This window comes from Phacochoerus africanus, chromosome 8 (genome assembly GCF_016906955.1).
Source record: "Phacochoerus africanus isolate WHEZ1 chromosome 8, ROS_Pafr_v1, whole genome shotgun sequence".
NCBI lineage: Eukaryota > Metazoa > Chordata > Mammalia > Artiodactyla > Suidae > Phacochoerus > Phacochoerus africanus.
The window spans coordinates 77,352,702-77,366,688 of NC_062551.1; the positions used below are offsets into that span (position 1 = coordinate 77,352,702).

General features: G+C 56.3%; 2 protein-coding genes across 2 annotated transcripts; one reads left to right on the forward strand and one right to left on the reverse strand.

Annotated features, from left to right (window-relative positions):
* Nucleotides 1-73: 73 nt before the first annotated feature.
* On the forward strand, nt 74-6,327 carry MRTO4 (MRT4 homolog, ribosome maturation factor). Its single transcript, XM_047792197.1, has 8 exons — nt 74-295; nt 2,469-2,527; nt 3,428-3,531; nt 4,093-4,174; nt 4,477-4,544; nt 4,786-4,937; nt 5,541-5,617; nt 5,711-6,327. Exons 1-8 carry the CDS (start codon nt 268-270, stop codon nt 5,864-5,866), a joined length of 726 nt encoding a protein of 241 aa, XP_047648153.1. The 5' UTR covers nt 74-267; the 3' UTR covers nt 5,867-6,327.
* A 246-nt stretch (nt 6,328-6,573) lies between these two features.
* AKR7A2 (aldo-keto reductase family 7 member A2) lies at nt 6,574-13,964 on the reverse strand. The gene is made up of 7 exons (XM_047792187.1): nt 13,590-13,964; nt 10,490-10,677; nt 10,208-10,312; nt 9,308-9,404; nt 8,959-9,058; nt 8,238-8,367; nt 6,574-7,019 (listed from the first exon to the last, which is right to left on the reverse strand). The coding sequence occupies exons 1-7, from the start codon at nt 13,915-13,917 to the stop codon at nt 6,858-6,860; spliced, it is 1,110 nt and encodes a 369-aa protein (XP_047648143.1). The 5' UTR covers nt 13,918-13,964; the 3' UTR covers nt 6,574-6,857.
* Nucleotides 13,965-13,987: the final 23 nt, after the last annotated feature.

The following is a 13,987-nucleotide window of genomic DNA, read 5'->3' on the forward strand; positions in this document are numbered from 1 at the left end:
CCGGTCCGCAGGCCCCCGAGGAACCATAGAGTTGGGGCCGCAAGCACAGCCTTTGGTGGGACGCTCGGGACTCGGGGATCCCCAACCTGCGTGAGAAGTCGCCTTGGAAACACAGGAAAGCGTGCAGGCGGCAGGGAGAGGCGGGCCGCCGCGCAGGTTGGTTCAGGCACGCGCGAGGGCAGCCCCCCGAAGGCCATCCCAGAGGCCCCCGCGCCACCGGGGTCCTAGCAGGCAGCACCGCCTTCCGCCGCACGTGGCTGCGACGCGATGCCCAAATCCAAGCGCGACAAGAAAGGTGGGCAAAAGGGGCGTTGGGAACGGTGGGGAATTCGTAGGCTGGCTGTCAGCTACAATGGGGGCTTTGGGGTGGGGGGAACGGAGAGGGACGCCGGGAGCCCCGCGAGGAACTCCGCTGGCTCGCTGCGAGCTGGGATGGATGGGGGCTTCCGGGCGGCGGGAGCAAGGGAAGCATCGGAGGAGCCTGGAGCCTGGTCTAGGCAGGGAGCTGAGACTGCTTTGCCTGGCCTCGAGAGCTTTTCCAAGGCCGACTGGCCGGGAAACAGCCTCTGAACACCCGGGCACCACCCGATCTCGCTTCTACTGCAGCCCATCTCCACGCTCCCCCCAACCCTGGTCGCTTGTATGTGCTTGAAGTTGCTTCTGCCTGGCAGGCTTGTGTGCCGCTCTTCGTGCGGCTGCCTTTCTCAGATGGCAGTCTGTAGGACACCTTCCTTTGTCGTGGTGCGTCTTTTTCACCTTGGCTGTCTAGCATATTCGTTCAACAAATTAGAGGCCTGGTACTCTCTAGGCGTTGGAAGATACAGCAGTTACAAGGAAGGCCTAGAGCCTTCAGCCAGCTTAACGTTTTAGTTAAGGGAAGCATAACCTCCCAAAAGACCAAAAACCGAATCAATAAATTTAAGTTGTAATGAGTTTTGTAGAGTAAAAGTAAGATAAAGAGAGGTTGATACTCTTTTGTACAATGTGACCAGAGAAGGTCTCTGTTGAGGGAACAGATGAGCAGAAACCCAAAGAAAAGAAGTAAGCAACCCGTGGAGTTTACCTGCGAGGATGGTGTTCCAAGGAGAAGGAACACGAAGTGCAAAGGCCCTGAGGTGGGAGCGTGTTTAACGTGTTCTAGGACTAGAGGCCAGTGTGGCTGGAGCAGAGTGAGCTAAAAGGAGGAAGAGAGAATTGGGCAAGTGTACAGGGCTTGAAAGACCTTTACAAGGAATCAGCTTTCACACCTGTGTCAAATGGGAGACAAGAGCCTGAGCGGAGGAATGATGGGGTGTAACTACACTTCTTAAAAAGATGACTCTTGGCCTTCCCACTGTGGCTCAGCGGGTCACAAACCCAACTAGTATCCACAAGGATGCAGGTTCAATCCCTGCCCTCACTCAGTGGGCTAACTATCCGGCGTTGTTGTGAGCTGTGGTGTAGGTCGAAGACAGGGCTTGGATCTGGTGTTGTGGCTGTGGCGAAGGCCGGCAGCTGCAGCTCCAATTTGACCCCTAGCCTGGGAACCTCCATGTGTTCCAAAAAAATCAAATAAAAAGTAGAAAGATCACACTAGTTGTTGCTTTGTTGAGGATAGACCAGGGAAGGCAGGGGCGATGGGGGGGGGTGGAAGCAGTGGGACCAGCAGTAATCCTAGAGAGCGCGATGCTGGCTTGGTCCACAGTTGTAGCAGTAGAAATGTTGGGAAATGAACAGCTGTGTTTTGTTTACCCTCCTACACTGCATTTGCCCCTGACCTGTGTGTTTCCCTTTTTGGATGTGTGCTTTGTGAAGAGGGATTGGGAGTGCCAGGTAAGATGAATAAGAGGTGGCCTCCTCCCAGAACCAGGACTTGGCCTTTGATTCTCTGTAAGAGTTTGTGAAATGACTAGGTTCTGTGGCAGGAACCCTGGTCAGATCTGGCAAATGCCAAACCCTTCCAGCTAAGGGGCAAGTTGGGCCCCAGCTGTTGTCAGAGTAGAGCTGCTTGTCCCTCCCTAGAGAGGCACTGCTGCATCCACAGATCCAGACTGTAGGACAAGGTGTACAGAGATCCTGTCCCCAGACTGTCCTTCCACACCACAGACCAGCCATAGATGGTTTCTATGCGCCATGGCCAAGAGCACAGAGGGACCTGCCTCAGCCAGCGGGCAAGGAAGCGCCCCCAGAGCGGGGACATGCCCTGCCCCCACACCTCAGCACGGGTTTTTTAGTTTCACCTCAGAGGGGCTGAGGAATACCAGCTGGTTTAAGGAAGACAAAACATGTGAAGGGATTGCCAGGCTCGAGCGTAGGCGCTCTGGGGACCCTGGGAGTAGTCTTCGGTGCCAGAAATGTGGCCACCAAAACCTTGCTGCCTTTCTTCAGACTGGCTTGGTCCAGCTGGGCTACCAAAGGGGAGAAGAAAATGAGTGTCTAGGACATCCAGATTTGTCACTCATCATCTCTCTTTTTTTTTTATGTGTTAGTTTCCCTAACCAAAACTGCCAAGAAGGGCTTGGAACTGAAACAGAACTTGATAGAAGAGGTAAGAGCTTGTTCTTTTTGTTTTTCCAGACCCAGTATTTGGTGTATAAAGGTGGGTATAGGGCTGTCAAGGAAACATACTGTTTTTTAAAAGAAAAAGAAAAAAACTCACCAGGTGCTCTGATCCAGCCCCCTTTTCCTCCAGCAGCAGCAGCAATAAAAACTCCCATAGTGATGGTTTCCAGCTTTAGTTGAGCTCTTGCTGTCCCTGCACGGCACTGTCTCATAGGTGAAACATCCTTGTGAGGTACATGCTGGGTGGCCTTAGTGCTGTTTTGCTCTCTGATGACTGAAGCTTATAGAGCTTGGTTTAGTCCACCCAGTGTCAAAAAGCCAGGGGTCACCAGGTGTGGGTACATGCACCAACCCACTGTCTGCACTGCCTCGGGGCTGCAGGCTGGGCAAGAGCGGGCTGTCCTGCACAACGATGCCATCTCTTTGAGACTGTTTTACTGTGGCTGCAGCCAGCAATGTGGGGCCGGCAGGGCCCATGAGCCGCCTCCCCTTAGGAGTAAATTACAAGGCTATGTATGTTTCCACATAGCAGGAGAGCCTTCCTCCTGTAGCTGAGGTTCTAGGTTGTCAGCAGTTACTGGACAGAGCAAAGAGCACTGGTCCATTGCACTGCTGGCCACAGGAAGTTGGACCTGGAAAGAGTGGGATCTTGACTGGTGGCTCCATGTCCCCTGCACTTGGCCAGCATGCCTACTTTGTGTCAGGGCAGCCCCGGTGCTCGGTGACCCTGGCTTCGGTAGCAGAGGTGAGGGGGAGCCGGCCTGCTTAGAGGCTCCAAACGTCCGTGGATGTGAGAGCCCTAGAGCAGACCTTCCCATCTGAGGCCAGAGGATCGCCCAACCCCTGCCACCCCTTGGACTCCAGAGTCCCATGAATTGTCCCGCAGCTGCGGAAATGTGTGGACACGTACAAGTTCCTCTTCATCTTCTCCGTGGCCAACATGAGGAACAGCAAGCTCAAGGACATCCGCAACGCCTGGAAGCACAGCCGGTGAGCAGGCAGGGCACGGCGGGCCTGCGCGCCGAAGGGACCAGGCTGCTCGCAAGGCACAGGGGCGGTTAGTGACCCTGGGGTACCTGGGTCACCAGTGGCGCCTTAATAAGGACAAGGTGTCACACCCCTGTGTGTGACAGGGTGTGAAGAGCACTTGTTAACTGTTAAATCTGTTCTTGTACAGGGATGGGGTGGGTGGACTTGGGAGTTGTTCAAGGACTATTTGAGCAGTGAGCCCCCCAGGAGAGGGGGCTCCCCTAACCCTGAGGTCTGGTCCCTTTAAGAACACCCCGCCAGCTCTGGCTCAGACCATTAAACGGGCCTCTTGCATACATCGAGACACACTCAATGGCCTGAGACAGATTACTGTGAGTGTCCGGCTCTGTGCAGGAAAATAGCAAGAGGGACAGCGGGCAGGCTGCATGGAAAAGTGGGAGCCTCTGGGCACACCTCCTGGTACAAAACGGCCTGGCTTGGGCTCCAGAACTGGAGCTGGTTTGCACTTAACTGGGGAGAGGGCAGGACAGCTCTTTCATGGACCCCTCTTTTTCTCTGTAGGATGTTTTTTGGCAAAAACAAAGTGATGATGGTGGCCTTGGGTCGGAGCCCATGTGACGAGTACAGAGACAACCTGCATCAGGTGAGTGTCCCGCCCTCGCTGGGAGGGGCCAGGGCCAGGCTGTCTTCTCTCCTGCCCGTTCTTATGTGACACTCTCCTCATGTGACACTCACAAGCCATTGGGGCAGGGCTTGGGGTGGTGTTGGCTTAAAGGCCTAAAGCATGGTTCTCCTTTAACCTCCAGACCCAGCACGTAGTAACGCCCTTCTCCAGCTGTAACCAAAAATGTCTCCAGGTGTTGCCAAATGGTGGGGGGGGCAGCAAAACTGTCCCCAGTTGAGGGCCACTGCTCTCCTGTGATCAACCCCACTTTGGTTTTGTAGGTTAGCAAGAAGTTGAGGGGTGAAGTGGGTCTCCTTTTCACCAACCGCACGAAGGAGGAAGTGAACGAGTGAGTGCTCGAGGGAGGCGGCGGGAAGGAAAAGGCTGGTGAGGTCTCCGGGGAAGGAGAAATCCAGGCACATCAACTAAGAACTGGTTCTCGGATCCCTGTCACTGAGTCTTTATTCTCTCTAGCTTGGAGCTCCGGGCTGAGCCAGGGAGGGGGTGGCGAGGCCCAGGCGGAGGCTGGCCTCAGGCAGGCAGGTGGCTATCAAAAACAACCACCCCCTCCCACTTCTCTTTCCCCTCAGGTGGTTCACGAAATACGGGGAGATGGACTACGCCCGAGCAGGGAACAAAGCAACGTTCACCGTGAACCTGGACCCGGGGCCCCTGGAGCAGTTCCCCCACTCCATGGAGCCTCAGCTGAGGCAGCTGGGCCTGCCCACTACCCTCAAGAAAGGTACCCGTGGAGGTCCTGCCGTGGCCCCGGGGTTAATGAATCCAACTAGGGTCCATGAGGATGCGGGGTCGATCCCTGGCCTCACTCAGTGGGTTAAGGATCCAGCATTGCCGTGAGCTGTGGTGTAGGCCAACGGCTGTAGCTCCTATTCACTCCTAGGCCAGGAACCTCCATATGCTGCGGTGTGGCCCTAGAAAGATGGAAGAAGGAGGGAAGAAAGGAAGGGAAGGGAAAGGGAAAGATACTTGGAGGTCCCTAGAGCAGAAAGGACACAGCCTAGTGGCCAAAAGTCCCCCCACCCAGCCACCCCTTTCTGGCTGAGTGGGTTTTTATCCACCTCCATCTTCTCACATGAAAATGAGGCTGAGTGTCCACCTTAGAGTTGGGGTGAACGTGGACAGGAACTCAGAGCCAGAACACAGCCATTTAGGAACAAGGAAGAAGGTCACTGCCCCCCCCCCAAAAAAAAACCCTCCCAGGCAGCTGAGCCCTCACCGATGAACCCCTGCCTGGTGAGGTGCTGGGGGACGGGGGCACCACCATGCCTACAGCTCTGCACAGGCCTCTGTGCCGGGGTGACTGCTTGGGGGCCCGTCTCTGCAGGTGTAGTGACCCTGCTGTCAGACTACGAGGTGTGCAAGGAGGGCGACGTGCTAACCCCAGAGCAGGCCCGCATCCTGGTGAGTGTGGCATCCCCGGGGTGCGGCAGGCGGGGTGCAGACACCACCCACCACGCTGGCTCCTCCCCATCCGGCTCCTTTGGTCTCTTGCAGAAGCTCTTCGGGTATGAAATGGCCGAATTCAGGGTGACCATCAGGTACATGTGGGATGCACAGTCCGGGAGGTTCCAAGAGATGGGCGACGACTTGCCAGAGAGTGCGCCCGAGTCGGAGGATGAGTCAGAGGAAGACAACGACGACGACAGCTGATGGGCGCCTGGGACCGCCCCGCCCGTCCCAGGTCTCAGCCTGACGGGACCATGTGGGACTGCCGCTGTCCTCTCAAGGGAGCAGCGTTTGTTCTGGGGATGAAGACGCAGGAGGGTGACAGGGACAGGCTTTCTTGATAAATAATAAAAGCTTGTTGGCAGGGTGTCTCCCTGTAGACAGCAAGAGGGACTTGCTTGGGAAGAAAGCCTCCGGACTTGTTTGGACTCCCAGGATTTTGTTCACTTCAAGCCAGTTTCCAGCACTGCCTCCTGTGTGACCAGGCTTCTCTGGCCCTCGGTGCCCCTGGCTTGACACTGGGATTTGCGGAGGAAAGCAGGTGCCTGGCCACCGCCCCTCTTCCTGCCCCTTCTCCCACCCCCTCCCTCCCAGACCAGGGCCGAGGAGGATCTTGGCAATGACCAGAATAAAGCCACTGCTGAAACCCAGCAGACAGAAATGTCCCACCGCATCCCGGGGCTTATTCTTCTGCCTGGGACTCTGGCTGGTAGCTTGCGCCCAGAGCCTTCTGTTTGTAAGCAATGAGGTAGTTCCGAGGGAGAGAGGGTCTGCCTTGGGGTACGGCCCTCCCTCCTGTCGGGTGTTGAAGAGTGAGGCACTGCTGGCAGGTCAGGCTGCACTCAGTGCTGTACCCCTTTGGCAGGAAGCCCACAGGCAGGGTGAAAACAGGCTGCAAGCAGTCAGGGAGATGAGTTTGTGGGGTTCACTCTGGTCCTGGGCGACAGCCAGGTCAGGTGCCCGCTTTATTCAGACAAGAAATGCCCATGCATGGCTCAGCCCCAGCCTTCACACATTGTGAAGGTAACTGAGAATGAGGCAGGAAACTAGAGAAATAATGCAGGCTCCAGAGTGGGCAGAAGAGACCGGGCAGAAAGACCGTGCTAAATCAGCTTAAGGCAAAGCCCGGCCACTGTGAGAGTAGACAAGGGGACAAAAAAGGAAGAAACCCTGGCAGCCTGAGCCATGCTGGGGCCTAGCGGAAGTAGTTGGGACATTCATGGGCAACCATGTGCCAGGCTTGGTCAAAGGCCTGCACCACAGTGGGCTCCAGGGGCCCGCCCTCTGTGGCCGCCAAGTTCTGCTCCAGCTGCTCCAGGCTGGACATGCCCAGGATGACGGCGTCCCCGTGGTCACCCTGCGAGGGGAGACAGACGTCAAGACACTAATGCACCACAGTGACACCCCCCCCCCAGCCTTGCCCCTGCCACGACTTGGGGTCTGATTTTTTATTTAGACCCCACATAGTTCTAGAAAGCACTTAAGGTGCCTTCCACAACTGTAATCATGTGACTCCAAACCCTGTCTTTGCTCCTGCTCATGCAGACCCAAGCACAGAGCCCAGTTCTGCCACTCAGCAGCTGCGTAAACTTGGTTTAGCTACTTAACCTCCTTGAGACTCCAATCTTCTCAATTTTCAGCATGATGATGGGAATGAGAAGTGACGTAAAGGTGGAGTTCCCATGGTGGCATAATGGGATTGGCAGTGTCTCCGCAGCCCAGGATGCAGGATCGATCCCCGGCCGTCACAGTGGGTTAAAGGATCCAGTGTTGGAGTTCCCCTTGTAGTTCAGCGGTTAACAAACACAACTAGTATCCATGAGGATGCAGGTTTGATTCCCTGGCCTCGCCCACTGGGTTAAGGATCTGGTGTTGCTGTGAGCTGTGGCGTAGGTCACAGATGTGGCTCGGATTTGGCATTGTTATGGCTATAGTGTAGGCTGGCAGCTACAGCTCTGATTGAACCTCTAGCCTGGGAACTTGCCATATGCCACGGGTGTGGTCCTAAAAAGACAACAAAAAAGATCCAGTGTCACAACTGTGATTTAGATCTGATCCCTGGCCAGGGAATTCCATATGCCATGGGGCAGGAAAAAAAAAAAAAAAAAACCTCAAAAAAAACCCAAAAGAAGAATTGATGCAAAGCACTTAGCTCCCACTTATTGAAAACCTGCTGTGTATAGGCCAGAAACTGTGCAACTGTGTAAGGCTGAAGCTGGAGTAAAATTTTAGCCAGGAAGACAGGGAAACTCCAGCTCCCATCAGAGGAGCAGAACCAGTGGGCTGTGCAGTCAAATATGCTACATTTCTATCCCCTTCAGAGCTGTGTGAACCCCACTTTGCTCATCAGTAAAACTGTAATAATCACACTTCATTGGGCCTAAGTAACAAGGCCACATGGACAAAGCCTTCATTACAGGGCCTGGCACTTGGGTAGCTGCTCAGAGCCATAGGAATGCTGCCATGAAAATGGGAACAGAAATCTCAGAGGGGAAACCTATCTAAAAATCACCTAAAGGTCATTCTGGTTCCCCCAGGAGAGCAGAAGCGGGGCCTCCAAGGGCAGCTGGCTTACCTGGAGCTGCGAGTGGTGGTACATCCACCGCAGGGCAGCCGAGGTCATGCTGGGGGCACTGGTGCCATAGGCAGCCTGCAGGGCCTTCTCCACCAGGGAAATAGCCTTGAAATGGTGCTCCTTCCAGAACCTAAGCAGGTGTCGGTGGTGGCACAGGGGTCACGACCATCGGGTCACATGGGGGGCCACAGCCAAAGAGTCAACCAGGGCAGCTGCACCCAGCCCACCCCTGCAGCACAGAGGGGCCGGTGTCCCCTCGAGCAGTGGGGCTCCTGCTTTATTGGGCAGCAGAACCACCCAGGATGCTGGCTCGCTCACCAGGGATCTCAATGACATCTTTACTCCTAAGAACTCAAAGTCTGCCCTTCCTTCACCCTGACAAACAGGCAGCTAGTACTGGGCACCACTTGGCACTAGGCCTCCTGAGCCTCATCCAAGGCCCTCGCTTTCCCCCTCGGCAGGTGACAAGCATTTCTCAGGGAAGACCTATGACCTGGGAGACCTAGTCTAGTTCCAGGGCTTCTCATTCCTCACAGAGGTTCCAAGAAAACAAAAAAAAAGAGACCCCATAGATGGTTTCATGATTTCTCTAGGAATCAAGAGAGGTACGTCCAGGCAGCCAGGGAGGCCTGGAGCCCCCAGCAAAGCAGCCTTGAACATCTCCATTTCAGATGGAGGGGACCCCTTCCCATCTGAGCCATCCTGACTTAGCCCAGCTCACCGATTCCTGTAGATTTCAGCCCAGCTATTCCCAAAGAAGCGACCCAGGGGTTGTTTCTCGTCCTTGTCCTCATACTTGTACTTGCCAGTCAGCAGGCCCCCTGCAGGAAGGCTGTGATCAGATCCCCGGCTCTGCTCACAGAGGCTGCTCTGGACCGGAAGTGGGGGCAGTGGGGTGGGTGGAACCCAGGAAGGATGGTGGACCCAGCCCAGCTTCTTGTCCAGCCCCTCCCTACTTCCCAGGTGTGGGGTTAGGTACCCCTGGGTCAGAAACAGGCAGAAACAGGGTCAGGAATGCCCTCCCCCCGACCCAGAGGTGGGGGGCAGCCTGTCCCCGCAGCCGCCCATACCAGCCAGAGGGTTGTAGGCGTAGAACCTCAGTCCAAAGTGTTTGAGGCAGGGGAAGAGCTCCGTTTCCACCTGCCGGGTGGTGGCGTTGTACATGCCCTGCAGGCAGAAGGGCCAGGTGGAGAGAGCGCATGGGGTGGGGAACACCGGCCCTCTTTAAAAACCTTCAGTCAAAACCTGCCCAGGGGGAGTTCCCTGGTGGTGCAGTGGGTTAAGGACCTGGTGTTGTCACTGCTGTGGTGCAGGTTTGATCCCTGGCCCGGGAAATTCTACATGCCGCGGGTGTGGCCAAAAAAATACCGAAAAACACACACACACACACACAAAACCCGCCCAATCACTAGTGGTGGCTGGGGGATGGGGAGATGGTGCTGGATCCCAGCAAAGGACATGGGACTGGATACGTCATTCCACAAAAATCTGCAGGAACCAACTGTGGGCTGGACATTGAGTTCCCAAACACTAGTGGATCTAGTAAGGTCTCTGCTTCTGAGAGACATTAGAGTCAAGTTAAGAACAAAGACAGAAAACAGGTGATCACGTGAAGGTGGGTTCTGGGATCAGAGTCGAGTCTCACAAATACTCATCACCATCGTGAGAATGATGAGGTCTGCAGACTGGAGGCCTGGCTGGCCTGCGGGGACAGGCTTCCGGAGGAAGAGGCATCTAACGAGGCCCCGGCCCTCCTTCCAGGGAGAAGGGGCAGGAGGGCTCTAGGCTGACATGCAGAGTGAGAGGCGGGCAGCAAGGGAAGCCGGACCCAGAGGTGGCAGGAAGCCACCTGCAGGCTGTGAGCAGGGGAGTGGCTGCTATGGAGACGGCACAGGGGCAGTGGGAGGGACAAGAGCACCCAGGATCAGCAGGGGCCCTGGACACTCAGGCCCCTGCAGCCCCGGCCTCACCTGGTACACAGTAGGCAGGATCCAGCCGTTGCTCCTGCACAGGGTACAGATCTCGGCCACCTCCCAGGCAGCATAGTTGGAGAGGCCAAGCTCCACAAACTTGCCCTGCAGGGCAGAGACCAAGGTCAGAATCCACCCCAGCCCAGGACACGAGGAGGGGGAGACTGGGCTGGGGACTCTGGGAGAGGGCTCTGTCCCTAGCTCTGCTCTGGGACAGCCCTGGAGCTTCCACTCTCCTGGGCTACGACAGGCCAAGGAGAGGGGCAGGGGGGCCGCCGTCACCTCCTGGTGCAGCTGGTGGCAGGCGCGCAGCGTCTCTTCCACGGGGGTGCCGTGGTCAGGTGCGTGTAGATAGAAGAGGTCGACCCGGGGGCACTGCAGCCGCTGCAGTGACGTCTCCAGCTGGGACCGGAGGCTGTCAGGCTTCAGAGACCTTCCTTCCCAGGGATTGGCTTTGGTGGCGATTTTCACTTTGCGAGAAGAACATAATGGTTAAGAAACTTAGTCTAACTGCTTACTAGCCACATGACCCTGGCTAAATTGCTTAAGTCCTCTGAGTTTCAATTCTCTAATCTATAAAATGGGGAGGATGGCAATAGAACTGTCCTCAAAAGTAGGTCATGGGGATTAAATAATGTTTTGTGTGTGGTTCCCAAGGTTCACGGCTATCACATTATCCGTCACCAAACTGCTGGCTGTGCCAAGCCTTGTCTCAGGGGCCAAGTACGCAGAGATGAATGAAACACATTCACCTCTGCCCCCCAGGAGCGCAGAGTCAAGAAGGTGAGGTTATGTATGATACGGAAGAGCACAGAGCCGAGAGAAGGCCAACCCGGGAGTTCCAGGATGGGCTGCCTGACACCCTCTCTGCCCCCAAGCTGAGTCTCCACAAAAGGGTCACAGCCACCGAGGAAGGGCGGGAAACACATTCCAGAGGGTGGGACCTTGGACAAAACCACAAAGGCCAGAAAGCAGAATGTGAAGGGCCAGGCCTGCCATTCTGAGTTGTAAGAGCATCAGCTCCAGGCAGGGAGCAGTGGGACAGGAGATAAGAGAAGGGGACACAGACCGGATCCCTGAGGGTCTCCTCAAATACCAGCACCTAAAGGTGTTATGCCTGAACAGTCATCTGGTTTACTCTGGCTACTGCATAGACAGGTTGAGGGCACAGGCCTGCGCAGACAAGGAAAGAAGCGGCTGCAAGAATTCAGGAAAGAGGTGCAGCTGCTGCATCCGAGCCCCGGCAGGTCAGTTTGAGAGAGAGGTAGAAGGTAAATCGAGCTGAAGGTGGTACAGCTTTCCCCTCTCTTCCAGGCTCCCGGCAGCGTGCACACTCACACGTCCAGTGTAGACACACTCCCCACGAGAACCAGAGTTCTGCCATGCAAGCAGCTTGGAAATGCTTTTATAGGGCGCCAGGGAGTTCCCCCCGAAGCATCTGTGCAGCTCCAGGACACAGGTTCAATCCCTGGCCTTCCACAAAGTGGATTAAAAGATCTGGTGTTGCCGCAACTGTGGGTCAGGTAGCCTTGGAGCAGCCAAAAAAAGAAGAAGGAAAAAAAGACACCAACTCTCCGGACTCTGTACTTTCCATACTTGGCAAAGGTGAGTCAGCAGTTCCGAGCGGAGGGAGTTATCAGATCACTCTGACACCAGAGACACCAGGTCCCACGGCTTTTTATCCAGATTTTCTCCATTCCCCACATTTCTCAACCCCCCTGCATTCTTTTGGGGTTTTTTGTTTTCTTGTTTGGTTTTTTGTTTTGTTTTGTTTGTTTGCTTTTTAGGGCTGCACTCATGGCCTATGGAGGTACCCAGGCGAGGGGTTGAATCGGAGCTACAACTGCCGGCCTACACCACAGCCACAGCTACCCTGGATCTGGGCCGCATCTGTGACCTACACCACAGCTCATGGCAACACTGGACGCTGAACCCACTGAGTGAGGCCAGGGATCAAACCCGCATCCTCATGTATACAAATCAGATTCGTTTCCACTGTGCGCCACGGCAGGCACTCCTTAAACCCCCCGCATTCTTGGTGTGAACTTTGCCTCGGTCCTGACCTGAGGACTTTGACTCAGTGGCCTCAGAGCAGGAAGCAGGGAAGGGCTGGAGGACAAAAACCAATTCAGAAACAAAATCTTCGTTAGCAGCTAGAAGCAGCGAGGCGAACTAGAGAGTGTGGGTCCGAGATGCACATTCTCCATCTCCCCCAAGCCCTGAATCTAAGGAGGACTCAGAGGGGCCCCAACAAGGGCTGGAAAAGAAGAGCCTCAGGTTGGAAAAGAGGAGGCAGGGTGTGTAACAGCAACAGCGAGGCACTTCCAATGGCATTAGGCTAATAAGGGACTGTTCCTCCACACACAACCCTCCACTCAAGCCACACCTGCCTCCTGGCCGTCCTTCCACACAGCAGGCACTTTGCATTTCCAAGCCCAGTCTTTGCACAGCTCTGCCCTCAGCCTCTCAAGCCCTTTTCTCTCATCTCTGCCCAGCAAACTACTGTTGGTCCTTTAAACCCAGCTCCAGCATCCTCTGAGTCTTCCCAGGTGCCTCTTCCTGTCCCCATCCACCCTCTTCCCCCTAAAATTGCTTCCTCTTCTGGGCTCCCCGACAATCATTTGCTTCAATGTTCCCTACTATCCTCTGAGCTCCTTGGGGGTGGCTTAGTCACGTTCCCTCCTGCAGCCCCCTAAGAAGCCTGGCACAGGGCTATAGGAGTGGACCAAAAGGTGTTACCCGCTCCCTCCCCACTCCCTACGTTTTACCCCTTCATCCCTGCTCCCCCAACCCAGCCTAGGGCAGGGCTGCAGCTCTCCCTGAGAGGGCCAAGGAGAACTGTCAACTGAACCGAGCAAAGTCTAGGAACAGATCAAAGACTGGGAGAAGAAAAGTTGCTCGGGGAGGGCCTAGGCGGGGAAAGAACGGCAGGAGAGGCTAAGAAGACCGCTTGGACACAGGTTATAGGCACCTGGCAGGGCTGGAGATGAGTATGGAATAGTTCTGGAGACCAGGGCGGCAGAAAGGTGCACAAAGAAAGCAGCGCGGGTAGGAAGCGAAGAACTTGATCAGGTTGAGGGTAACACACCTGGGGGTTACAGAGGTGCAGCCTCCAGGGGAAGGTGAAGAGAAGGGGAAGGTGGTCAGGACAAAGCGCTGCTCAGCTATCCAGGCCTGGATGTGAGGGGGTGGGGGGGGTGGGGCACAGAGCTGTTGGGTGGCCAAGGGAGGTCGGCGCCCCGGAAGCGGGGACGAAAACTGCCGGTCCTGACCACGGCCCGTGAGCTTACTGGGGTTGGGTTAGCGTCCTGCTGTTGCAGGGTCTGAACTGCAGGGTTCAGGGGGGAGGACCAGGGGTGGGGGCGCAGGCGCCAGGAGTTACCTCTGCAGTCGCCGCTGCCCAGCCCGAGCCCCAGGCCGCCCAGGATGCTCTCGGACTGGCCGTCGCTGTACATGAAGGCAGTGTCCAGCTCAGTGTAGCCGCGCTGCAGGAAGGCACGCACGGCCGCGGCGCTGGCGGGCGCGTCCATGCGGCGCCCCATCTCCATGGTGCCCAGAACTGTGGCGGGTCGGGCTGGGGAGCCCGAGGTGGCCCGCAGGGGCCGGGACATGACGGCTGCGGTAGCGGCGGGGCGAGCCTCGGATTGTCTGGGGCGACGCGCGCTGCGAACGGCAGCACGAACCACGGCTCGAGACACGGCGTTCAGCATGAGGTCGGCGCCCGCGTGCTGGGGTGCCTCGAGCCCCGCCTTCCCACTGCGGGGGAGGAGCCCCGGGAGC